This window comes from Hemicordylus capensis, chromosome 3, assembly GCF_027244095.1.
Source record: "Hemicordylus capensis ecotype Gifberg chromosome 3, rHemCap1.1.pri, whole genome shotgun sequence".
Taxonomy (NCBI): domain Eukaryota; kingdom Metazoa; phylum Chordata; class Lepidosauria; order Squamata; family Cordylidae; genus Hemicordylus; species Hemicordylus capensis.
Window position 1 is genome coordinate 33,621,325 of NC_069659.1, and position 26,942 is coordinate 33,648,266.

Here is a 26,942-nt window from a genome sequence, read left to right on the forward strand (position 1 = left end):
CTCCAGCGCTTGGATTTGCGCAGAGCGCCGCCACCTTCCCCACACCAGCCCAAAGTCCAGCCCTCAGGCTACGCTGGGCTGGCCGCGTATCCGCCCCAACACCACTCCGTCGCCCTCGCTGCCCCTTGCCGTCTTTCCGCCGGGGCGCTGATTGGCTGCTCTCCCATCCGGTTGGCTGTTTCCCCCGAGAACGCTCCTGATTGGGCGCCGCGGACTGGCGCGGAGCTGATTGGCCGCGAAGGCCTGCGCCGCTCACCGAGCTCCCCAGGCTGCTGCACCGGAGAGGCGGGGCGCGAGCGACTGTCGCAGCCGCTTTTCACGGCTGTCGCTTGAACGTTCGGCCCCAACATGGCGGCGGCCGTGAGTGGCGCTGAGGGGGAAGCGAAGGAGAAGCCGGAGGCGGGAGAAGGAGCGAGGAGCGCCGCCGCCGTGGGAAGCGGCGAGAGCGACGATGAGGAGGAGGACGTCTTTGAGGTGGAGAAGATCGTGGACGTCAAGACCGAAGGGGTGAGTCCGGAGGGAGCGGGGCGGGCCTTGCACGGGCAGCGCAGAGCTCGCGGGATGCGCTTCCTCGCCAGGAGGGGGAGGAGGAGGAGGAGAGCAGCAGCCAGGGTAGCCTCCCATCCACCTCCCTCTGCACTCGAGGCGACGGCATGTGCTGAGTGAACCACCGCCGCCTCTTTCCGCTGCCTGTCTTTCTGGTGACGTGAAGAGAGAGACGAGGCTGTATATCTTGCAGGCTTCTGATGCACATCGTCGTTATTATTATTATCATCATTTCTTGTTTACACATTCAGCCAGGTGTTATTGACTGGTTTGTTTTATCCAGACATCGAGGCATTCCCAAAGACCTGGGATGGCTGGATTTTATTGTCAATATTTTTGTTATTAATATAGATATCATTGCAAAATATAGGCTGTTCCCAGTAAAGTTGCTTTTTGTAATTGGCTGGTGGGGATTTCTGTGGCCCCTATGGTGTTGAGGTGCTCTTCAAGGTGTTTTGGAATTGCACCTAGGGTGCCAATTACTACTGGGATTATTTTGAGCTTCTTCTGGCACAGCCTTTCAATTTCAATTTGTAGATCTTTGTATTATTTATTATTAGCCCCCCAAATGGTTTACATAGCAAAAGGTATAGAAACAGCAGCAACAAGAAGAGCTTTTCGTTGCCTCTATTTGTAAGACACTCTTAATACTGTAAGACATCTGAACTACTCCAGTGAAATGCTGAAAAGTAAACTGGTCATTCCCAGGCTCTGTGCTGTGAGAGAGAGAGCACTGCCAGCATGTCTGAAGGAAGGAAGGGATTCAGTAACTGAAGGTGCTGCTGTGCCAGAAATGGCTGCTCTGCAGAAGAGGCTACCAGGTGTGCCTCTGTGTGAGTTGCTGTTTGGGCATTTCTGACTTATTTTATGTATTTATTTAACACATTTGTGTACTGCCCAAAATGCAAGTCTCTGGGTGGTTTACAACAAAACAATAAAAAAGCAGATAAAAAGATTAAAACATTACTTTTAAAATTAAACATTAAAACTATTAAAACACAATTAAAACAATATCTAATTAAAAGCCTGGGTAAATAAATGCATCTTGACTGCCTTCTTAAAAGTAAGAGATGGGGAAGTGTGTTCCAAAGCCTCAGGGCAGCAATGGAGAAGGCCTGTCCCTGAGTAGCCACCAGACGGAGCCAGTGGCAACTGCAGACGACCCTCTCCTTTCATTTAGCCTCCATTAGGAAACATTCCAGGTGTGCGAGGGGGAAGGCCTGCTCTTGAAGGTGCTTCCCTATTGCTTCTCTACAAGAGTTACCACTATAGGTTTGCCCCTTTCTACTCAACAGTAATGCCCAGATCAGTAACCCTTATGTTTAAGGGGTAGACTGCTCCATGAACATGTAATTCTTTCTCTTGCACATTCTACAAGTAAACAAGCCTTGGATGGTGCAAAAGTAAAATGTGCCTCCTGTTGAATTCATAATAGCGTGCCTCACCAATCAGATTTTGAGTGATGCTGAAGTAGACTGCTATTTATGAAACTTTATGCCACAATAAACCACTTTCTTGTAGCTTGGGGTGATGGGAGTTGTAGTTAAGCAACAGCTGGAGAGCCAAGGTTGCTAGACTTAAAGCATATCTACATAAGTTACTTCAGTTGGTCTAATAGTCTTTCTTGCTCCCTGGTGACCTCTGGTAACGGTAGTTCTGTGGATCACGAACACAATTCTGAGCCTGCTTACTGAGTGACAATTCCTAAGATCCTTGGAGAGAAATCTTGACCATTTAACTGATATAAAATTGATATAAATGTTTAGTGTAGATATGTGTTTAGTCTTCAGGAAACACCGCCATTTCATTCTTGGCCTTAAACAGATGTAAAAGTTGAAAATAGCATCAGAGTATTATTTTACTTTCTTAATCCTGGCTATCTGCATACAGTGGGACTTGCTGTGTTTCAGCTACATGATACTGTTGGCAGGAATATTTTCTGCTCCTCTGTTTACTAACTAGTTTGTTTGCCTCACTATTACTATCAACCATTTCTTTCTCCAGTGCCAATGTTGTGCACGGCTGTGGAGGAATGCCTGTGTTTGCCAGTGACTTTCCATTAATTCATTATGTATCATCCCATAAAGAGCCATTTTGTTCTTGAGAAATCCCCCTTTATTGTACGCTTTTACAACTGTCTCTTGTTTTTTCAGGGTGAAATATTATACAAAGTACGATGGAAAGGATATCCACCTGATGACGACACATGGGAACCTGAGGCTCATTTAGAATACTGCAAAGAAGTACTACTTGAGTTCCGAAAGAGAATAGAGGATGCTAAGCCTAAACCAATTAAAAAAGAGGTACAGGTATGTTCTGGCCTTACCTTCCACAAGAACTCATGTTAAGGAGTGTTTGCTGTGGTCAGGTGCCTTTTAAACTGAATACAGATTTTTGCATCTGTGGTTTTTTTGTTTTTTTAAAAAATAATTTTGGCAATTATTTGTGTTGAAGTAGATAACTTCTGGCTTGAGGGTTAGGCTGCCTAATGATCACAATGAAATGCAGTAAGTATCTTTAGTAACGTTTATTTGCAGTTCGCAGCTGCTGCCTTTTTGGATGGATAGATAGGGTTGTAGTTGTCAAACAAACCAGGTTATCTGGGCTGACGACTACAGTTCTGCTCCTAGATAGTCTGTTTCGAAATATCCTTAATCCTTTCTGTTTCTGATATTTGTGTAATGTATGGCATTTTTAAAAGATGGTAATACATGGAATTTGTGGGGTGTGTGCTGATCTTTTTAGAGCTCTTTCCACAGGAGTCCATGTTCTTCCAAAGAAAAAGGAATTCAGTTAAATCCAGAGGGTATTCTGGACCACCCTAATTGTTGGAAATGGGCCTCATAAAAATTCTGCTGGCACCTTTTGGGGTGTGGAGGGTGGGGAATCCAAGCTGGAATATAAAATCTTAAAATAGAACTTCTGTATTCTTGCTAAGGCATTGTTTGCTTGGTCAGTTTTCTTTCTCCCTGTAATAATGAGCAGATTTTCAGCTATGCACCTAAGCAGGTTGGAGAGGAGATGTTCCCAAGGGGGTTGCGTCCATCATCACCTGTTCTTTCAAGATTGCAGTGCCAAATGCATTTACTAGGGAGTAAACACACTGGAGTCCAAAGGATTTACTTCTGAACTTCTAACAAGCTTAGGATTGTGCTGGACTTCTAACAAGCTTAGGATTGTAAAAATGAATAAATAAATAATTATTCTCTAGGAGTTTGGCAGTTTATAGCTCTGGCTAGAATTCAGAGAACACCACAACTGCATGTCTAGGAGTGAGGGGGTCAGCTTAGGTTTTTGAATAGTAGGTTCCCTACCAGTGTTCACTCTAAAAAATTTTTATCTATGTGAGGAATGCGTTTTGTTCTGGGTGGTAGTGTCAAGGTAGTGTGCGTGCACGTGCATTCAGAGTGGGGCCTTCCTGATTCAACCTGAGTGGGCTCTAAAATTAACTGAGTGAGGCGGACATAAAAAAATTGGTGTGCATGCATACATGCACATACCTTAGAGGGGACACCCCCAGCTTACCACATGGCAAGGAAGTAGTTTTTGGCATGTTAAGAGGCTGCCAGTCAAAGAACAAACAGTCAAGTGTCCTACTGGGCATGCCCAACCCTTTTATGGGCCTAAAGGAGTTCTTTGGATCCTGGCTTTTGTGCTTTCCTCTGCTATTCAAAATATCTAAATAATTTAAGGGCCCAAACTTGGAAGCAACAACCTCATCAGAATGAACATGTTGAAATATCCATTTCTGCTGTCTGCTGCTTGTACTAAATGTGTTTAGTTTGAGCATTATTTAAATCATTTAAGCAAACTGCTTTCTTCTTCTCTAGAAGTTGCCTTTAAATGATGACCTGTTTGAAGCAGATTCTGAAGCTGACAGTGACTGGCAAAGTGATACAAAAGGAGACCTCTCGCCAAAGAAGAAAAAGAAAAAATCTAAAGAGAGGGAGGACAAAAGCCATGATGAGGTGAAAAAGAAGAAGTCTAAACCAGTAAAAGTTAAAGAGAAACCTGGGCTAGAACGTGAAAATTCCTCTGATAGTTTGGCTTCAGATTCAAAACCAAAGAAAAGGATCTCAGAGTCGAAAGAAGATACGAAAGAGTCAAAAAAACAGAGGAGAGAAGATATTAAAGATCTTAGTAGAAAGAAGGGGGATGTCAAAGACATAAAGAAAAAATTTAAAGAGGAGTCTAAACATTTGCAAAAGGAAAAGTACAGTGCCCTGCAGCTTGATGCTGAATCCAGTATGCAGGAAGACTCATTCTCTCAGGCTGCTGATAATGAGAGCTTGGATTTGGACTCTGACAGCAGTGAGGACAGGCATAAAACATTTCTTGGGAAAAACCAGTCAGAAGAAGATACTGTGTCCAGGGTTTCAGCTGTTGACAAGCATCCAGATAGTTCATCAAGCACAGATGATAGCTATGAAGTGAAAGTTAAGAGAAAAAAGAAGAAACACAAAAAGGCTGAAGAATTTGAGGAAAGTAGAAAAGTGGACACTAAAGACAAGTATCTGGAGAAGAAAAGCACACACAAAAAGCAGAAGCCTCCAGAAAAAGTAAAAGCTGCTGGTGAGTTAGATAATAAAAAGCCAGCTGCACCGGCTCCAGTGCAGAAAAGTTTGAAAGGGTCCACTGAGGAACGAGGGCGCAAGTCCACTGATTCAGCTGGCGAGGTAAGCAATCATACGAAACTGAAAAGCAAAGAAGCTAAATTGGGCCACGTATATGCCAGGGATGTATGTCAGAAGGCAACACCTGCGGATGGCAAAGAGAAACATACAAATTGGAAGGCTGAAGAAGAGAAAATGAAAGAGAGACCTGCACATTCTGTAGGGGAGAGTTTGTTTGAAAAATTTGTCCTGGACTCCGAATCCAGTAAAGGAGTGAGCACAGTTGGCAAGAAGAGTCTCTCTAAAAGTAATCTGAATGCAGAGGACACCCCAAAGGAAAGAGGCACCTTATCTAAGGTAATCTGAACTCTGTGATGCAAAAGTAAAGGTTTTGCGTTTCACTTTTGTTACTTTTTTTGAGGATCTCTTTGCTTTCCCTCTTCTTCCGCTTACTCCCCCCTGCTTTTTTTTTTTTTTTTGTGCATTTTCTAGACATTTTGATTAACCTGTTGTCTTGCGTCTCCCCCTGGCCCTGCCTGCTTTGTGGTTTTATCTGTTTTCCCGCAGTCTTTGTGTAAAACTACACACTGGTAGCAAGCTACAAGCTGAGAATCCTGGATGCCTCTTCTTTGCTGTAGTAGCAAAGAGGTGACTTGCCGCCTGCACTCCCGATAGCCAGCCAGTTCTTTCCCCTTTGGGGTTTCTCAGTCATGCCTTATCATATCAAGCCCAACCAGAGAGGGAGAGTTGCAAAGGAAAGGCAGAGGTCAGAAGAAGTTGGCCCCTATTTTCCTGCTCAGTGCTCCGCTGCTGCAGATCACCCTCGTCCCCACTGCTTTGCATTTAGATCTGACGTAAAATTCACATTGATAATGGCAAAGAATAGTCAAGACAAGGGTACGGAATCTGTTCTATCAAATCGCCATTTTAAAATAAGGAATGTTAACATTCTAGCAGTGCCAGCATATACCTCTAAGCTGGATTCTGAAAAGATACCTGCTGCATATACCTCAAAAAGCAACCTTTGTCCTACTGGATTTTGTGTTTGAATAATAAAGGAATAACTTTTGTGCTTCTCCTTGGGTTTAAAAGTTTGTTCCATTCTTCCTGTCATATTTTGTGCAGTATTAAATAGCTGACTTTTCAAGCAGACCTATAGGTTAGAACAGCCTAGGGAAGGAAACTTGTGAAACTGACTATGAAAATATGGGGGAAACAGGCACACCTCTTATGCTGATCTTCTCTTTTTTGGTTGCCAACAATCTGTTCAGAGCACAGCACCTGTGTTGAGAATTAACTAGCTGCCTCGAAATATATGGTGTAGTTACTATGATCAATAGTGTGAGATGTTTTTTTAATTGTTTTTATCATGTTGTGAACTGCCCTGAGCCGTTTTAGAAGGGCGGTATATAAATCTAATTAATTAATAAAGAAAGAAAGAAAGTTTATGTGGTTATAGCGACGTCAGACCCATACTTCAGCACTGCCAAAGCTGAAGAATCTGCACCATTGCATTGGTGTCATGCAGAGGCACAACCTCTGCACAGTACCGATCCAGAGGTGTGCCAGTCTCTGAAGGTTTGAGGTCAGTGAGTGGGAGCACCTTTCATACTGAGTCATCCCATGGTTGTTTCCATGAGTAGGAGGACAGTGCCCTTTTAGAAAGAGTGTTTCCAAGAGCACAACTCTTCTTGCACTCAGAGAAGCAGCGCCTGTCCTAACCTCAGACTGCTGCAACCTGTTGTATTTGATGAACTATTAAACAAGACAACAGCCAACTTCTGTGTCAGATCTGATGTTTGCCAACCTGCTCTATATTGTTTTCCCCACCTCCAAGCTATTATAATTGAAATAAAAATGGTCAGGATAGGTGTAAATGATGATAAAGGCTGTGAATCTTTGATCTGCCACTTTATCACCTTATGCTGATTTGAAGTGCTCAGCTATCTTTTTGTATAAATTATCTGCGAAGTTGCATTCTTGGTGGCCTGTTTTGATGATTATGTGGCTGAAAACCCTTTGGCCAGAGTTCAAAAAACTGCACCACCAGTTATGTGTGACTAATGGGATTCTGCCCCAATTCCTGCAAGTCACATTGCGAATCACAGTGGAAATTAGAGGAACTTTCAAAAGCAGACTCTGATGTAGCTTTGTATTTAGCAGGGGGAGAGCAACTGTCCCTGTCCAGCCCCAGTGCAGCATCCCTCCAGTGGCTGTTGCTGGTGTCCACTTATTGTTGTTGTTTTTTTTAAGTTGTGCACCCTTTGGGGCCAGGGGGCCATCTTCTTATTTATTATTTTTCAATGTAAACCACTTTGAGAACTGTTGAAAAGCAATATATAAATATTACCCTAGTCATATTTAGGGGTCTGCTGTGTATGGGGGTCTTAACATGATGGTCTGTCCTAAAGAAAGTAAGTATAATCAAGTTTTCTACTGGATATAGTAGACGCCCTTGACTGCACCTAGGGGTTGTTGTTTTTTTTAAATCCTGGCTTTTGATCAGTTTTTGTGACATTTTTACTTTTTGCTGACTATTTGCTTTGGGTTGGAACAGGCTGACCATTAGCTTGGCTCTTAGACTATCTGTTAGTTAGCATCCAAACCTTGCTGATTTTCTTAGTAACAGTAGCAGAAGAATAAGTGCAAAAGTTTCAAGGTTTTTTAGCTTCTATCACCATAACCGTTTCAGAACACTGTTTTTATATTTAGCTTTCATTTCCAGGAGAAGGAAGCCAAAAAAAGTGACACAAAAGACAAACTGCACAAAAGGCATGACTCTGAAAAGGAAGATAGGAGCCGGAAAGAACAGAAGGGATTGAAAAGTAAGTGTGAAATTCTTCAGATCACTGCTAGAATTGTAGTATCTTTCTAGAATATCAAACTACCCACCATATATGCAGTGCAGAACATAATGCCCTTTGATGAAGGGCCTGGGTTGCTTTGCAAACATATTTATCTCAAGCTGTAGTCTTCCTTGACCTATTTCGTGCTGATAACTTTCCAGTTGGTGGGGGTGGGGGGAGGAAACGTAATTTCAGTGTTTGCTAGTTGACATATTCACATCCAAAAAGCTAAAATGAATGAAGGTCAGTTTGATGCGCTCGAATCATTTTGGCACCTCTTTGGAGAGGCACCAAAATGATTCGGCCTCCTGCAGCCACAACATTTTTGCGCGGCGCGAGAGGTACCTAACGAGGCAGGCAGGTCCTACCTGCTCCTCTGGTGACCGCCGCCCTGTGCCCTCCCATCACGCCACTGTCATTCTTTAAATCTAACTTCGAAGCAGCAGGTGTGCTGCTGTCCCCTTTAAACTGTCACACCACGGCGATGAAATGCTGCATCGGCATTCCGATGGATATTTAGAATACCCTGGGATATGCATGAAGCGTTTCACGCACATCCTCAGTTTTGTTTTGTTTTGTTTTTGGTTATATGCTGTTACTTTACTATCTATCTCTACAAAGAAACAATGGCTCCTCACCTCAGGGGTTTTGTTCATACATCATACAGTAACTGAATGAATTGTACTTTTCCGACCAAATATTACCTGTGCACGTACCATAAACTGATGACTGAATGTTAGGAAACATTTCTGGCCCTGTTTTCCTCTGAAAATGCCTAATGACTAGAAGTCAGGTCAGGAGAGTGAATTTGAAGGCTTTAACACTTATATTTTTAAAGTATAAATTGTAATTATTTATTGCTAAGTTCAAGTGTGTTTTCTTAAATGCATACACCAAGATTTGGATGATATATATTTGGCTAACTGCATCCAGTTGCTCATGAGGAATTCCTGGAGGCTGTTTAAAACTGGAAAATTCAACCATTTCTACTGCTTTTGAAATTAAAAATGACTCTCTGAGCAGCAACTTCTAAAAATGCATATTTTTATGGTGAACAAGATTCTGTTGTAATTAAAGATATTCTGAGGTGGCAAGTGATTTTGAATACAGTGTTCTTATGCCAACTGCAGTAATCTTATTAATTCTGATCCAGGCTTGAAGGAGATCAAAAGTGCATTTGATGTATTTAGCATCTCTTCGGAAGAAAAAAATGAATACTTGGACAATCGAAAAAGAGAGGAGTCGGCACAGGACTACAGATCTACAGAAGACTTCAGATCAAAAGACAGACAATTATGTAGGGATAGCAGGAGCACAAGAGATGAGACAGATACCTGGGCTTATATTGCTGCTGAGGGTGACCGTGACATGATTGAGGACAGTTCTGGTAAGTCGAAAGAGTGCAGCTGGGAACAGAGGACCTTTGTTGTTTGCTCTCCTCACTCAGAGCACCTGCCAGAATCAGGTGAACAGACTTTAAGTTGGCACTTCTTTGTCTCAAATGTTCAATATTGTATGTTCCTCTGTTGCCCCCATCAGGTTTGCTTCTCCTACCTTCCCCATCATCTTGCCTCCTGACATCATTCTTGTCAAGAACCAGACAGCTGGTAACTTGCTTTTCTGCACCCTAATGCTGTGCACCCTTTGCAGAGGGCTCCTTAGTCCGGAGCCCTTTGAATCCTGAACAGAAAGAGCCCCTCAGTTGACACCTTGAGCTCGGCTATTTACTCATGTCTGATAACTCAAAAGGTGGCAGTTGATGAGTCTGCAAATATGAGCTGATGCTTCTAGTCTGCCTTGGGGATTGTCTGTCAAAATGAATTGTGATTCAATTGTGATAGTGCCTTAACTGACTAAATGCTTTTCTGCTTGGATAACTGTTCACTTCTATAATTCTAAATCAAACAAGTTTTTTTAATCTACATTGTTCTGTGTAGCACCATCTAGGCATGTGGCACTTCATAGAGTAGGTCTGCAAATATATACCTGAAAAAGAGGACTGCCTGCAGTTTTATTTTCCACACAGTGAGCCCTTGGTGCTTCTCCTGCATTCAGGATATTTTTGACAGTCTTGCTCATCAACTAATAGAAAGCTGATTGAGCAGTGTACCTTGCACTTCCCCTCATACTTCATGAGGGTTGTCCACTTTTTTCTTCTTTCAAAGTACTCTTTGCTAGTTGATTCCATGGCACTTTTTAAAAAGCACCTAGTTTTCAGAATTAAATGTTATCCTGGGACGGTGGCTGTGTGACATTACAAACCTCTACACAGTCAGTGCAGAAGCCAGCTTCTGCACCAAATACACTGAAATGTTTTCCCCTGAGCATAAGCCTGGGAGGAAGAGCCTAATGCAGTGAGTGTGTTTCCACAGCAGCCCTAGCACTTGGAGAATATGTATTTGGACCCCTGCAAGTAAAAAAGGACCTGCCCCTATCCAAGGGAGATCATAATACAGAAGGACTTTGATATTTGTGGGGGTTCCATTACCGGCTGCAACCGCAGATATGGAAACCATGAATATAGAGTCATTGGGGGTTATGAGATCACGGGGATTAGGTTCCCGGTCGTTGGGCCAGATATTTTGGGGAAATGTGGGAGAAGCTCCCTACCATGCTTTGCTGGTCCCCCAAGTTGCACTGTGCCCTGAAAATTGTCATTTTTTCAATTTTTTTTTTTAAAAGAACGGAGCCACTTTGAAGCTCCAAAACACAAAATGGTGGCTGGAAATGACCTTCATGGTCATTTCCAGCCGCCCCCAACCCATGCATATGTGAGGTTGGCATGTGCCCCCCATCCGGACGTATGCTGAGCTTGGGTGTCTTTTACTCGACCGCAAATCTGCAGATACAGAGGTGCACTATATAAATATCTGCCAGGGGGCAGGTGAGGGTAACAAAAGATGAATGTGCACAAATCCTTGGTTGGTTTTCTGTTTTGGTTGGAGGTGATATTGCATGCATGTGTTAAACTTATAATTAGATTTGTATTTTTATATTCCAACTTAATACCATATAACTGTTTTATAGTCCTATATTTTGTTAAATGTTTTGTAAACTGCGTTGAGATTGTTTTAATGAAAGGCGGTATAAAAATTTAATAATAGATAGAAGATGACCAGATGTTAAATCAGACTGTTTAATAAAGGGATGCTCCAGCCAACTATATGTACCTGATTGAAAGCTAGTTTTTGTCCAAGTTTTTTAATATTGGAAATCAGGATGTCATCTTAAATTCAGAGTGCTGTTCCTTTTGAGTAAATGTGGATATAACCTGTATTTAACCTCTACTTTTTAAGGGAATCATCTTAAATTCAGAATTGTCTTCGATTTGGGTAAATACAGGATATTGTACCATAAAGTATTCCTCCATTTGACTTGAAATGGGCTGTGGGAAGGTTAGACCATTTCTACAGAGATGGTAACCTTCTTGATGATGATGAACTAATCTTTCTCTCCCCTTCCTCTTCCCCTGCTTCAAACTTTGTAGATGCAAAGCAACAAACTGTAAGTTTGGGCATGGACATGCAGTTAGAGTGGCTGACGCTGGAAGACTTCCAAAAGCATCTTGATGGAGATGATGATAATCACTTGTCAGCTGAAGGGATATCATCTAGTGAGTAAACGTTACAAAGACACAAAGCAACTTCATGCGTCTACACTTGCAATCTGTGGTTTTGTCATGTTGTGTGTTCTGATGCTATTAGCCATCTTGAAAGTGTTTAATGGAGAGGCAGGATATAAATATCCAGGGCTGCAGAAATCTACTAGTCTGTGATGAGTGAAAAATGATGCCTGACGAGTGTAAAAGATCCTGATGAATAATGTACCAATATAGCTTGATTAGTAAAATATCTTGTCTGGCTAATAAACTGAGCCAACATTTCTTCACTCCTGTAAATATATTTGATTTATTTCTGTTGAACTGATTGTCTTTCAGCTCAGTTGCGGGATGCTGTTAAAAATGGAAACTATACTACAGTAAAGATGGCATTTAATTCAACCGAAGACTATAATCTTGATCAGGAGGCAAGTCTGTGAAATACATTGTTTGTTTGATACATTTCTATACTGCCCCATATGCAGATCTCCAGGACAGTGTTTCCTCTAAGGCGTGCGTGTGTGCACACACTCATACATTTTTTAATGTTCACTCAGTTAATTTTAGATGCCGCTCAGGTTTAATCAAGAAAGTCCCACTCTGAATCCATGGGCGCACACACATTGCCTTGATACTGCCGCCTAGAACAAAACTCTGCACACGGGTGAAAAAAATTAGAGAGAACACTGCTCCAGGCAGTCTACATCTTAAAAAACACAACAATTAAATGTTTGGATGAAATACAAAGGAGTTACATAATTTGAGCGCTTAACCAGTGATTCTCAAACTTGGGTCCTCAGGTGTTATTGGACTTCAACTCCCATAATCCCCAACCAAAGGCCACTGAGGCTGGGGATTATGGGAGTTGAAGTCCAATAACACCTGAGGACCCAAGTTTGAGAATCCCTGGCTTAGACATATAAACTGTAATGGAATACACAAATATTTATATTTCGTCAAAGGCAATGTGTTGAATTGCTATTTCCACATGGTACATTCTCAAGACCATTCTCCCTCAGATTGAATGGGATTTATACTACTCTTGAACTGTTACAGCAAATGCTGCTAATATGAATTGGAATAATTTACCTAATGCTTTGAGGAGATGTCCACAGGATCACTCCAAATGGGTTACTTGATGTGTTTGAATTTCAGTTCTGTTCATACAGTGGCTGAAATGTAGGAATATCTATCAAATGGTGTTTCAGGATGTAGGAGCACAAGCTTGCTTATTACATTTTTTAAATCATGGAGTACTAGATTTGTAGTCATCTTAAGTGGTTCAGCGGGGAAATGCTTGACTGACAAGCAGAAGGTTTCTGGTTTAAATCCCTGCTGCTACTATATCAGGCAGCAGCGATATAGGAAGATGCTGGAAGGCATCATCTCATACTGCGCGGGAGGAGGCAATGGTAAACCCCTCCTGTAGTCTACCAAAGAAAATCACAGGGCTCTGTGGGCGCCAGGAGTCGAAATTGACTTGATGGCACACTTTACCTCATCTTTACTAGATTTGCTGCCCCCCCGGCCTGTTCAACCAGATTGACACACATCTCTCAGGGAAAGGTTTGACCAATTGCTTATTTGCAAATGAGGCAAATAATTGCTAGCCACTTTGAACCTTCTTACAAGTGGTTGCAAACTTGTAAAATAAATAATACTAGCTTAACCTGTGCAGAGCATCTGCACATTAGTACTTGATTGCTCCCCTCACCCCCTGCCACAGCCCCCCTCACCTCAGAGATCTCACCTGAGCCCCACTCCTGCTCCTTCCCACAGGAGGAGCAGCAGTGGTTGACAAGGCCCTTCCTCGCTGCTGCCATTGCCATGGCCGCTCATTCCCATCACTTGCCTGCCTGCCTTCCTCCACCAATGGCCTTGGTAGCCAATGGGTCCTTCCTTGCTGCCACCACCATGACCGCTCATTCCCCTCAGGCCGCTGACAGGCTCAGGTCCGTCCCTCTCCCTTCCTTCTTTCTCTCTTCCCCTCCCTCTCTCTCTCCTCCATTCGCTCTTCCCTTCTTTCTTCCCTTCCCATCCCATCTTTCTCTCCCCCCTCCTCCTCGAGTTAACAGATCTTGTTCATCTTGTTTCCTCATCTAATTCACACAATGGCAGCCTCCTTCTCCTGAAGGGGCTCTTTCCTCCCTCAGGACCCCTCTCTTCATAGACCCACTATTCTTTTAGATAGATATATTCTTCTTCTCTACAATCAAGAACATCTTCCGACCTGTAACAGTTGTATTCCAACTGTCCTTAAACATCACAGGCTCCTCTCCCTATCTGCATATGGAATCTCCACTGCCCAATCACTATGGTGCTTCTGTTTGCGAACTCTCGTGAGAGCTGCCACACATGGTATTAGCTGGGTACGCCTTAGAGAATTTTATAGAAGAAGTGGGGAGGAGATTTCCATTCTGTGTTCTGATTCTCACTTGAAGAATGGGAACCTGTCTCCCTGTCACTATGCTTTAACCATAATGACTGCCTGAATCAAAATATTAAGGGGGTGACATTTGGCCAGATAGCTTTGTCAGTAACCCTTTCCTAGCTAAGTTGTACTCGGATCTATTCCTCACTAACCAGAGTGTGGAACCCAGGAAAATCTTATCATTGAAAACCAAACATTAAGAAACCACTTTTGCAGGACTCTAGTGGGATGACTCTTGTGATGCTCGCTGCTGCAGGAGGTCATGATGACATCCTTCGACTTCTCATCCGGAAAGGAGCTAAAGTTAATTGCAGGCAAAAAAACGGAACTACTGCATTAATACATGCAGCTGAAAAGGTTTGTTGCTTTTATGTTTGCATTTCTTTATTTACATCAGGGATTTTCTTCCAGAACTTTTGTTTTGGAAGCTTTCTGTTCTGGACCCAGCTTTCTTGGAGCGTGAAATTAAATTAAGTGCAGCACAAACTGGACTTCTAGTGCTTTGCTGAACATTCAGGGAATCCAGAGTTTGAAAGACTGTACCAGAAGCTTGCTGATTTGGCTTCTCTGTACCTATAGTGGCATCATGCTGCAGTACTTAACTATGCTTTTGTGGAACTCCAGAGTGTTGAGAAAGGAGCAGCTAGCTTTTTCATCTTGGAGTTGTTAGTGCCACTGGATTGCTGTCATTGGACCTGAAGCTTGTTATGATCTGTACCATACCTGATTCAGTGTGGTGAAGAGTAGATCTCATTTCTGAGAACATCCAAATATGGCAATGCAGTATATTATAGGAGTGCCTTGAATGAATTTTTGTGGCTCTTAACTTTGATAAAGTTCCAAATTTGCTTATCTTTCTGTGTTCTGCTTAGGTTCAGAATATTTTATCTTGTAACTATTGTTTTTTTCTTGCAGAACAATCTAACAACTGTAGCCATTCTTCTGGAAGCTGGGGCATGTATGAATTTGCAGCAAAACAGTGGTGAAACTGCTTTAATGAAGGTATATGCTCTTAGCATGACTTGTGAGTAATGAACTTGGGAGAGCATTATCTGTCAAAACTCTCATAGGTTAATGTGCTGGAAGTTCTCAGAAATGCACAGTTTCATTTCCAGACTGCAGTTGGCGTTGAGTTGGGAGTCTGTTGTTGCTACTTTAGCTGTGTTGCCTCCACCTGCGTGGTGGCTTAAAAACATCTTAAAGAGTACCTTGCTTGTTTTCTTTCTGTGAGAGTTTCTGCTCAAGTATATGTATGTCTAAAAATTCTTTAGCTGTTGCTTTCTTAACGTTCACATCTAGGCTTGTAAGAGAGGGAATTACGACATTGTCCGTCTAATGATTGAGAATGGAGCGGACTGCAACATTTCATCAAAGCATCAGAGCAATGCCCTTCATTTCGCCAAACAGTATAATAACCTACAAGTCTGTGAGCTCCTCAGCAGTCATTTGGCTACGTAAGTAATTGCTTGGGAGATGGTTTAGTTTCAGTAAAAATGATCCTTAAGCTTGGGGAAGGGGTGTTAGCTCAGTCGTAAAGCACCTGCTTTGCATGCGGAAGGGTCCTGGTTCAGTCCCTGCCATCGCCGCCTGTTGAAAGTCGCTCAGTGGAAACATTGGAGAGCTGCTGAGCAGATAGAGGCTGTGCCACACGAAGCAGACAGCCCGAGACCAATGGGCAGCCTTGATGGGAAGCAGCTTGATACGTTCATAATTCCTTTGGACACCGCTTAGATATATTTTGAATAGGTGGTATGAAAATTGAATGAAAAAGCCAATTTGGAGAATTTGGTGCAGAGCATCCGGGCTAAGGTTCAGCTGCTGATCACTGTAGTCATTATGAGGGAAGGCATGGCCATATTCTGTTGGTGTGGGGCGTGCTGCCTTTGTTTATAGTGGTTTCACAAAAGGATAGCCCACCACCAAAGGAGTCCTGTCTGTCAGCAGCACTGGCTGGTGAGAAGATCCTGGCAAGGTCAGCGCTTATTCCTGGTGCCTCTTGGTGTGTGCAGGAATGGCCGCTCCAAGGTCTTGCTGCTTTGGCCAACACAGTGAACCTCCCACTGCCCCCGCCCCATGGTTCTAGGGCTAGAGCCTGGAGAACGACCTCTGTTACAGGAGGTATTCCCTGCTGCATAAAGGAAGTGAGCTTGTACACCTGTTTGGGGATGGGTTTTTGCAGGGGGGGGAGGTGTGCATGCGGGTGTTGTGCTTGTAAACCTCCTGTCTATTTTTCTGCAACAATAAAGAATCTACTGTGCATGCCTGATATGCTGGGCCACTTTATCTTTCTGCCCTTTGTGTCAACATGTGGTCACTGAAACTTATTTTTTTAATTTTTAATTTTACATTTTATATCCCGCTCTTCCTCCGAGGAGCCCAGAGCAGTGTACTACATACTTAAGTTTCTCCTCACAACAACCCTGTGAAGTAGGTTAGGCTGAGAGAGAAGTGACTGGCCCAGAGTCACCCAGCTAGTTTCATGGCTGAATGGGGATTTGAACTCGGGTCGTCCTAGTCCAGCACTCTAACCACTACACCGCGCTGGCTCTTAGTTATTTATAATGAATATTGAATTGTGTATTTAATCTTGAAGGTAAAAGCAACAGAATTTGTGTTCAGCTCTGCTAATTTTGATGAGAAGTTGAGATTTTTGGTTTCTAGAAGATAAAATATTGATATTTATGTAAGACTCAGATTGACTGGATTTAAGGTTGGTGGTTTTGTTTTCCTTGTTTAGACTCTCACGGGTGGCAGAAGAGGCAATCAAGGATTACTTTGAGGCTCGTCTTATCTTGATGGAACCTGTGTTTGATATTGCGTGTCATCGGCTTTGTGAGGGACCAGATTATTCTTTGGATTTCACCTATAAGCCCCCACAGAATGTGCCAGAAGGTTATATTTGAATACTCTATATCTTCTGAAACGTCAAGTGATTAACTTGCATTCATATCCCTGTTGTGTTGTCCTAGATAGAAGCTCTGTTCAGACATGCCAAAGAAAGGTTACTTTGCACATCAGCAGTACATCAGTACAGCATCCCTGAGAGTGTGCCCAGAAATCCCACCCTAGTGCTGATGCACCAAGAAGCATCCTTCTCACACTCTCTAAGCTTAATGGCATCTGAAGGGGCAAACACTGTAAGCGTAAAAGCGGTTGCTTCTGTGATCGGAAGGCTGGGGTGCCTTCGCTTCCAATCCATATAAGCAACCACCATCACACTTACAGTGTTTGCCTCTTCAGGCACCATAAGCTTGGAAAGCAGGAGGAGGAGGATGCTCCTCTGTGCATCAACACTGGGGCGGGACCTCCAGGCATACTCTCAGTATGCTGACCCTTTCTTTGGCATGTCTGAACAGAGTTAGAGAGAGCACGCAATGTGCTGAATGGTGACATTGACATGGAATTGGGAGCGTTTGGTTGAGTCCCAAAATTCTGTGGGAAGCTTTCAGTACTTGCTCTGCAGAGTAAGGTAAAGGTAAAGTGTGCCATCAAGTCAATTTCAGCTCCTGGCGTCCACAGAGCTCTGTGATTTTCTTTTGGTAGAATACAGGAAGGGTTTACCATTGCTTCCTCCCACGCAGTATGAGATGATGCCTTTCAGCATCTTCCTACAGTATATCCTATAGTCTGGGAAACATACCAGCGGGGATTTGAACTGCAACGTTCTGCTTGTTAGTCAAGCATTTAGATGACCCTTTCCAGAGTACTTCTACATAAATCTCACAGGAGTAACTTTTTCCTTTTTAAAGCCATATGATTTACACAAGTATACTGCAAGAGCACTGAAATGCAGGCTATAGCAATCCCACCCCCCGCCCCAAGCCATCCACTGTGATATTATTATTTTGAGTCAGTAGATCAGTTTTGTGTATCAGAGACTGCCATGATTTTAAGACCATTAAATGCAGATAAATACTATTTTCAAGATGTTGAAACCATTCTAAGTTAAGGTAGCTTTTGAGGATTTTGCTCATGGGGGATAAGTACTAGAGATCCTTTTGTGTTTGTTGCATTGTTTGTTTGTTTCTTATAGGATCTGGGATTCTTTTATTCATTTTCCACACAAACTTCTTTGGGAAAGAGGTGGTTGCTCGCCTTTGTGGACCATGCAGTGTGCAAGCTGTAGTACTGAACGACAAATTCCAGCTGCCTATATTCTTGGTAACGTCTCCATGCTCTTAACTGATCAGATACATTCCTCCCAAAAAAAAAAAAAAGTAAATTATCTTGGCTACTTGGTTATAATATCTCTTTAACAATTCTGAAAGGCCTGAAACTCTTACAGTACAAAATGAACAAATGCCCGTGTTCTTTGAAAAGTATTGGTGGAAATGGGGCAGTATTTAATTTCTATGATGAGTCTGTAAGAAATTTTTTAAAAAAACATTTTGTAAGTGTCTCCACTTCTGCATGGGACTTCCAGTGCCTTTTCATCCAAGGTTATGATCAAGTCCACCACATACTTCGCTTCAGCAGTGCTGCAGAGCACCACTTGTTGACAGATCATTCACAGTTTCTGAGGGATCTATCCATCTACCTGTTTGGTAGCTCCAATCATACCTTAAATTCTCCATGAGAAATGGCACTTTCTCTCAAGCTGGAGGGTGGGGAGATACTAGCAGGAATGGGTCTGTATGCATAATTTTGTTCATCTTAGACTTGTGAGCAGCTGCAGCTGAGGGCCACTTCAGCATGCATTGGAACTTCTACATGGATATATTTTCAATTTCCAGAAGGAAATTGTGCGTGCGTGCACATTGGTTGGAGACCGAATGCAAGGTGGAAGTGATGCTGCTTGTCAATCCCTAATCTCCAGGGACTGCTCTCCATTACTATTCTGTTCTGGATGGTATATGCCTGTCTTTAGTGAATTAAGTCTGCAGCCTAGACATGCTCTTGTGCCACTTGTTGCTTTAGGATGTGCATATGGTGGCTGTATCCAAGAGTGTATTCTGTGAGCTCTATCTTACTTGTCAGCTGCAGATTTATCCAGAAGGAGATGCTTTGATAGCTGCCATAGGAGCATAGGAAGCTGTCTTATACCAAGCTAGACCATTGGTCCATCTAGCTCAGTATTGCCTACACTGACTGGCAGCGGCTCTCCAAAGTTTCTAGCAGAAGTGTCTCCCAGCCTTACCTGGAGGAGCCAGGGATTGAACGTGGGACCTTCTGCGTGCAAAGCAGATGCCTTAGCACTGAGCTGTAGCCCCAATCCTTGTCCAGGCTTTCTGTCCAGCAGCAATTCAAGTTTGACAATGTGTTGCTGCCTTTATAGTGAGTAGCTGTTGCTAAGTGTTTGAAGCTCCATCTAGTAGAGAATGCTGTAGACGCTATTCTAGTAGCGTGATTTGCCAGGATCGTAACACCATTCCTATGTGAATTTGGCTGGCTACAAATTTAGCTTCTAACTCAACATAGGAAATTGCCATATACCGAGTCAGACCATTGGTCTATCTAGTTCAGTATTGTCTTCACAGACTGGCAGCGGCTTCTCCAAGGTTGCAGGCAGGAATCTCTCTCGGCCCTATCTTGGAGATGCTGCCAGGGAGGGAACTTGGAACCTTCTGCTCTCCCCAGAGCAACTTCATCCCCTGAGGGGAATATCTTGCAGTGCTCACACATCAAGCCTCCCATTCAGATGCAACCAGGGCAGACCCTGCTTAGCTATGGGGACAAGTCATGCTTGCTACCACAAGACCAGCTCTCCTCTCCTATTCAAGATGCTGGTCTTACCTAAATAAAAACCCAATACATTCTCTGCATACTAGTTTTGCCCATTGTTTTTAACTAAAACTTTTAAACTTATGTGATCATGGCAGTTTTTATAGTTCAGTGGTATTATTTACTCTCTCTCTTCTTTAACATCTTCCATACATTGTTTTGTTTTTTGCTTTAGAGAAGCAGTATAAAAATATCTTAACACAACGAATGCACACCTCTTTCTCATCATATACATGCCATAGGAACCCTCTGCTGCTTTGGGACTTCCATCATGGGTACCCACAATGAAATACGTTTGCATTCATCACATAAATGCAGGTGATGTTTGTAAGCCCCGTTCCGGCATTCAGAAGTAAAGCTGGTGACTGCGAATACAGACACTGAAGCGGATCCAAAAATTCCACCCCCAGCACTGTCAACCATCATATTTAGGGTGTTCGTCTGAAGAGGTGAGCACCCTAGGCATGTTACTCCTACTTCCATGATCAGAAGGGCCATGCCAGAGGCCCAAACACTTGGGGCACTTGCCTCTTTCGATTAATGCCCCAAATGTGATGAGCCCAGTGGGAGGATTGACAGCGCTGGGGGTGGGATTTCTGGACCTGCTTCGGGCTCTGTACCCAAGTTCACTGGCTTTACTTCTGAATGCCTGAACAGGGCTGTAGTTTGTGAAGTGGTCCAGGGTCTTCAGAAGTGTGGGTTGCAGTCACTGGGATCACTGAGAAAAAGGAGTTTGACTTTGGTATTCAGTGCCAAGTAAAGGTTTCCTTAATGCTTGGTTATTAAATTCAGGAAATATGACTGGGGGGTCACACATTCACTGCACTTCTCAGCACCCTATTCTTAAGTCAATTAAGTCTTACAATTTTCAAATTGCTGTTCTATTCTAATTTCAAAGGCATGAGCAAATGCAATGAACTCAAACTGTCCTTTATGCTTTTGGTTATACCCATTTTCAGTCCCTTTTTTAACTGACTGTGCTGTGGCATTCTGCAGAACTACCCTTCCCGTTTTGATATGAAAACCAATAAAGTGCCTGGCTCTACAAGTAGCTTGTGTGTCCCAGCAGTCAGCTCTGTTGTATTGGACAGTCTAGGATTTCAAACTGGGGTAGGCAGGAGACACTTGCAAGGGGCTGGCAACGTGTTACTTGTTGCTTGATACTGTGGGCCAGACTTCTGCAAGCAGCAGATGTTGCTCCCTTCCTGTCTATTAGGCCATTATCTAGAGTAGCCGCTACCTCCTTCTCACCCTCTCCCCTCCCTCCCAGCCTCACAGAGCCTGGCATCCTAGCTGGACAGAGCAGCTCGCTCAGCGGATCTTCCAGGTGAGTGGGCACACAAATGCCTCCTCTGCTCAGCCTTCCTCTCAGCTGATCTTCTGTGATTAGCTACAAGGACATCTCTTCACTGTGAGTCTCACTCGGGCATTTACTTGTCTCTGCCCATCAGAAGCCACAAGGGTATCTATTGCCTTCTCTCAGAAGAGGGAATGTTTGACACTGTCATCCTCACCCACCCTAAGGTAGATTTCAGTGACCACAACCAGCAAGAACACAAGAGCAGCCCAGCTGCATCAGACCCAAGTCCAGTGTCCAGCTTTCTACAGTGGCAAAGCAAATGCCACCAAGAAGCCCAAAGTAGCTCATGAAAGGAATCTCCCTCTCCCACTGTTGCTCCCCAGCAGCTGATAGTCAGTGGCATACTGCTTCTGAACATGGACTTCTCGTATGGCCACTGATGGAGGTTGGTGGACCGCCTAGAGCCTTTGGAGTCAAGTGGTATATAAATTGAATTAATAATAATAATATGGTTAATCACCACTAAGAGCGCTCTGCCACAGGTTTGTCTAATCTCCCTTTTAAAGCCACCCATAAGTAGTGCTGCTGCTACTATGAATATTTATATCCTACTATGGATATAAATATATACCACTTTTCATCAAAGTGGTTTACTTTTAAAAAGACAGTAAAGATGCTTGCCTTTCCAAAAAGGGCTCTCAATATAAAAAGGAGCATTGGGCAGACACCAGCAACAGCCACTGGAGGGATGCTGTTCTGGGGCTGGAGAGGGCCAGTTGCTCCCCCATTGCTAAATATAAGAGAATCACCACTTTGAAAGGTGCCCCTTTGCTCAGGAGGGGAGAACCCTGCTAGAAAGGAATTTGGGCAGAATTTGAATGGGCAGTTTCTCCATGTCCCTCAGGGGCTGACAGCTCTGCTCTCTGCCTCCTAGGAGACCAAACCCTGAATTCTCCACTGAATGCTTGGTGCCCTGAATTCTCTGCAGTAGGATTTTGGATTTCTTCATGGAATTCAATGCTAGGCTCAGTGGGTGAACAGGTGGAGCTTGAGTCATGCAAGAATGTGGTGGTAGTAGTGGAAGCTGTCTTGCACCTCAACTAATGGATTCTCCAGCAGACCCATAGGATATTAGCAGCAACAAGCAAGAGTCTCTGCACTGTCACCTGTTGAAACAGATGGCTGGCACATGATTGGCAGGGCATGTCTTTGAAAGTTTGAGAACACAGCTATAAATTGTATCTTATTGTCGGCGAGAAGTTCACTTTAGTTCTTCTGGAACTTGTCTGGCTGACAAAGAGCATGATGGTTTTTTGTGGGGGCCATACAAACACTTGTTCTTTTCTCTATTTTAGGATAGTCACTTTATTTACTCCTTCAGTCCTATTCCAGGCCTTAACAAACTCTTCATACGGTTGGTAGAAGCTCCTACTGCCAAGGTGAGAAATACAGGGAGAGTGTGTATTGTTCCAAAAAGATATTTCCCTCTTTTCCTGACTGGTTCTAGCAGTAGTGCAACAGTTATTTGTTTTGTCTGTTTATCTGTTTAGAGATATAATATTTCTAGGGCCATTTTACCCCCTTGTTACATTTTTCTGACCTCCAGGCATCGAACCCCTGGATTTCCATTGCCCCAGTTACTCAGTATTGGCAGTTTCCATATTCATGGTGGTGGCAGAGAATGGAACCCCTGTGAATATGGAGGTTCACCTGCACTTACTTCTATAAGTAACTTGCATGGAAGCTACATCTTACCACTGTTTTAGCAACTTCTCATCATTTTGGGGGGGAGGCGGCATTTTGAAGTTCTACTCTAAAGGGCGGCCCCTGCACTTAAAATATTCCAGAGTAAGGTGATCTCAGATGTTGTATGGTGTCGAGATTTGGGTGTGGGATGTGAAGGTTATTGCTCAGCTGGAAATAGTCCAGAACAAATTCTTAAGGAAGATTTTGGGCCTCCCAGGACGTTCCTGCTGCCTATCTAAGAATGGAGGTAGGATTACTCTCCATTAGAATCCATCTAGCATTGCTAAGGCATTTCAAAAAGCTAAACCCTCCTGGTACATCACCTAGACAAATTTTCTTTCTCACATTTTGTGGGTGGAAATCAATGGACCAAACTTCTTTCTTCTGTTGTACAGTTGTACTCCCTGCCTCTGGCAGGGGAACTTAAATCTTGGAGTAGAGATGCTGCTGCAGTGCAGTCTTCAAAGTTCTCACTTTGATACCACTATTATAAGACACACAGAAGCTTCTCACAGTAGCTGGCTAATGCTAGTTGTGCACCGCTGAGAGGATTCCACAACATTACACTTCCAAACTATGCCCATGGGATTATCTTGAAGGGAGATTCCACAAACTTCCAGTGGAACAGCATCTCTGCCCCGTGGTGCTGGCCAAGTGAAGGACATTATCCACTGTGTGTTACATTGTCCTATCTATGTGATCGGGGGGGGGAAATGCTGGAATGTAGATAAATTTAAGGGTTTGGATTCAGAATGTTTGACTGACATATGGGAACACATCTTCTTGCTGATGTGTTCCCATATGTCAGTTGTCAAGTTGCCACTTTTGCTTTACTTTTAAACTTCGAAAGAAATTTATAGCTGCCCTGCTGTCCTAAATTGTAGCATTGGTTTTAGTTTAAGTAGACTGTTGAAGTAATTCTATGGTATGCTGTTCTTTCTCGTTTCTCTATTATGCTATGTTGAGTTGTGGTCACAAGAAACAAACTTATTACTACTACATTACCATTTCTATGATTCTATATATTTCATTTCTCATGCATCCCCCCCCCCATTTATTGTATCATAAGATCTGTTGGGTTGTGATGTGATTTTTTTAGTTGCAGATCCTTTTATGCTAATAATGCAGTGCCTGAACAATAATCTAACATACCCATTCCAGAAAAATCTCCTAGTGTAGAAGTGCCCTTAATCTGCACTGAAGCATGGCCAGCAGGGCTTTTGTTTAGTGCCAGTATGTGAACCTAGCCAGGAATCTAGGAATCCGTCACCCATTTTCTGCATTTTGTTCAACAGTAAAATACCATTTTCTTTCTTACAGGTAAAGCTGCTGATAGGTGCGTATAGAGTGCAGTTGCAGTGATCTCATGAAGCTAACATTGATGCCATTCTTTTGCTGGATTACCTCTGGTTCATTTTTCCATTTGTTGTTTTTTGGTCTGAAAAAGCAGTTTGGAACTCCTGGTGCATTCAATGCTTCATCCTCAGTTTTTTACTTGGACTCTATTTACATGTGAACCTATGTGCTACCTAGCAGATGTTCTGCTTATAAAGTTGGGGTGGGTTGGCTTTATTTTGTATAGATATCGCTGTAATTGTGCCAATGATTGTAATTCCATTTTGAAGATGTAAAGTCCAGACTGCGTATCCTAGCATTTCCACAGTGTGGAATTGTGCAAACACCATAAGATAAACTAAAACTTTTTTAAAAGGCAAGTTCATGACCGTTTGTAAAAACTAAAATTTTGTCCTAACTGCAGCAGTAATAGTTAAGCTATTTTCTTTCCAAGCAGAACTGTACTTCCTACTGCTGTTATGATACAGGACAGCCAATGAAGAGTGGTGTAATTAGGATATTTTGGGTATAATAGAGTAGTTTATGGATGGCTGCTTAGGAAGCATTCACAAAGGATTGGTTAGGCATAATGTTTATAAAGTTTTAAATGGTCATACTCTAAAAACAAAACACCCCACATAGTTTTACAGATACTTTCAGGTTATTTTTGTAAGACAGGCCATGTTTATACATGTATTCTAACCTACGTTGAGATATGCCCCAAAAATCCCATTGCCCTCTATAAATTACCCATTTTTATTGGCTGACAGCAGTTCTGTAATAGTTCTGTGCTAATAAAAATGTAAAACATCTGCATGATGAATAATAGAAAACTACTTGTTTGTAAAATTAAACCTTATGAGATAAACTTTAGATTATGCTTTCTGCTATTCCTACGTTAGGGTTGCTCCGCACTTGATTTTATACTTAGGCTGTATGCAATTTGAAGCTTATGATGTCAGAACTGAGAGAGTGACAGCTCTGTTCAGCTGAATGGAACACTCTTTTCGGCAAAGGTTCCTTCTCTTCAGATACAGGACATGGAGATGGCCCCCTTGTCCATTTGTGCAATGCAGGATCTATAGGGACTTCTAGTTTTCCCTGGAAGGGGGCCACATTTTGGGTTGGAAATCCTGTAGCTGAGTGAAAGTAAGCATTCAAAGTGCAAATAGCAAGGAAAAAAACACCAATTGGGACAGGAAACAGTAATTTCTGGCTAAGGCTGTTCTTCATTGCAAGGCCTAGGAGCCACTGGTGATGGTAAAACTATTAACTCTAACTGCAGTTCCCTAACTGCTTGTTTAGGCAGGAAATAGCTCACACTGGTTCCTTGGAAAAGAGTGAAGAGCAGTGAGCTAAAGCAACAGTACCAATGCAGGTCCCCTAGACTGTTCTCTGTTGGAGCACAAGGAATCATCATGTGAAGACAGGCATCTGGAGGAGGGTGTATGAGAAATAGTACATTCCCATTCAGTGATCCCATTAACCTGGCTGAGGGTGGACTGTTGCTCCTTCTAAGCAAGCTGTTCAGGATTTTTCATGGAGATAGAAGGTATCAATTTCATAATTAAAGGTGGAAGCTCTGGAAAGTAGCAGCCTGAGAAGTGTCAATGAATGGAGAGGGTGACGCCCCTCCTTCCCAGACTGACAAACAGATGGGAAGAGTCACCGCACATCACAGGATGCCTTCCTTTAGAACAAGACATTAACTCTGAGTAGCATAAAAGAAATTAAGGGTATAAACTATGCGAACTAATAGCTATTCTTGAGTCATGCTACCTCAGTTTAAAATATTTCTGTGATGTTAACAGATCTGATCTGTTTTACTTAGAGGTAGGAACAGGGAAGGAAGATAATTTGCTCTATACTGGGAGCAAACCTATCCCCACTCAATTCTCTGCCACATGCAGAGAATCAATGTGTAGAGACCAGCTTTGCCATGTCTGCTCTCTAAAGCTCATTGTGAAACAGTCTCCTCTGCCCATGCAGAAAATTGGGGAAAGTGGAAGAGGGACTCTTACTTTGTGCCATGTTGGGAAAGGTCAACTGGCAACATAACACTGACGTGTTTTTTCAATCTCCCAAATGCAGCATAAATGGAGGATTAATCTTGTGCTTAAAATTCATTTGAGAACACCTTGTGTTGGGCACAGTCTGTCCACTGTATACACTGAAAGTTGAGGGTTGCTGAAAGGGAAGATTGATGCTTTTGCATTATACACTTTCATTCAGCAACAGTTCTGTAATGCTTTTGTCCCCTTTCTGCTTTTATCCTTCTCAGATAAATAATTGTACAGGTGATCCTTCTAGAGCTTCCATGATTCCTGCATGCTTACAAAAATCAGCACTACCTCACAGATGCAAGTTGTATAGTCTTAATAGTTCTGCACACCTTTAGGCTAGGAGGTTATTGAAATCCCACCACAACCATGAAATAAAGATAGCCTTTAAGTGCCAATCTTTTCCTCAGACAGCTATGTTACCTACTGTATAAAATAAGCAGAATTTGTGAGACACTATGACATTTTGTTTAGAAGCAGTATATTAATAATAGTGGCTGGCATACAAAAGCAAGGATGCATCAGTGACCATTTTTGATGCTCTTGCCTTCCACAAGAAGCCCTCTTACACTCTTCAGCTGCTTTCTCAATGCACCAGTGAATCCTTGCTCTGTATGTCCGTAATAGGCAATTCAATCACACATACACTATGTTGCCTGTGGCTCAAAAGGAGACTGATCCAGTAACTGTTGAAATATTACTCTGAAGTACAGAGATTGCACTGCCGTTTTCATGTGCTTTCCTAG

General features: G+C 42.8%; 1 protein-coding gene across 6 annotated transcripts; it reads left to right on the top strand.

The window, feature by feature from the left end:
• Positions 1–237: 237 nt before the first annotated feature.
• Positions 238–25,009, top strand: MPHOSPH8 (M-phase phosphoprotein 8). 6 transcript variants are annotated; one of them, XM_053309684.1, is made up of 15 exons: positions 238–507; positions 2,700–2,849; positions 4,377–5,516; positions 7,885–7,984; positions 9,159–9,470; positions 11,493–11,618; positions 11,943–12,031; positions 14,251–14,391; positions 14,950–15,036; positions 15,334–15,488; positions 16,772–16,926; positions 18,068–18,195; positions 21,026–21,082; positions 22,411–22,494; positions 24,122–25,009. In XM_053309684.1, the coding sequence occupies exons 1-15, from the start codon at positions 349–351 to the stop codon at positions 24,161–24,163; spliced, it is 2,925 nt and encodes a 974-aa protein (XP_053165659.1). In that variant the 5' UTR covers positions 238–348; the 3' UTR covers positions 24,164–25,009. The 6 variants fall into 6 exon arrangements, with proteins under 6 accessions (XP_053165659.1, XP_053165658.1, XP_053165661.1 ...); XM_053309683.1 differs by having other exon boundaries at positions 240–507; positions 2,700–2,855; XM_053309687.1 differs by having other exon boundaries at positions 243–507; positions 2,700–2,855; positions 9,159–9,392.
• Positions 25,010–26,942: the final 1,933 nt, after the last annotated feature.

Bases quoted from the DNA above. Each gene is read 5' to 3' on its own strand.
- MPHOSPH8 (XM_053309683.1), top strand. From the start codon at position 349: ATGGCGGCGGCCGTGAGTGGCGCTGAGGGGGAAGCGAAGGAGAAGCCG. The intron at 9,471-11,492 runs GTGAACAGACTT...CAAACTTTGTAG, and splicing joins AGAGCACCTGCCAGAATCAG to ATGCAAAGCAACAAACTGTA. The intron at 15,489-16,771 runs GTAAGTAATTGC...TTCCTTGTTTAG, and splicing joins CTCAGCAGTCATTTGGCTAC to ACTCTCACGGGTGGCAGAAG.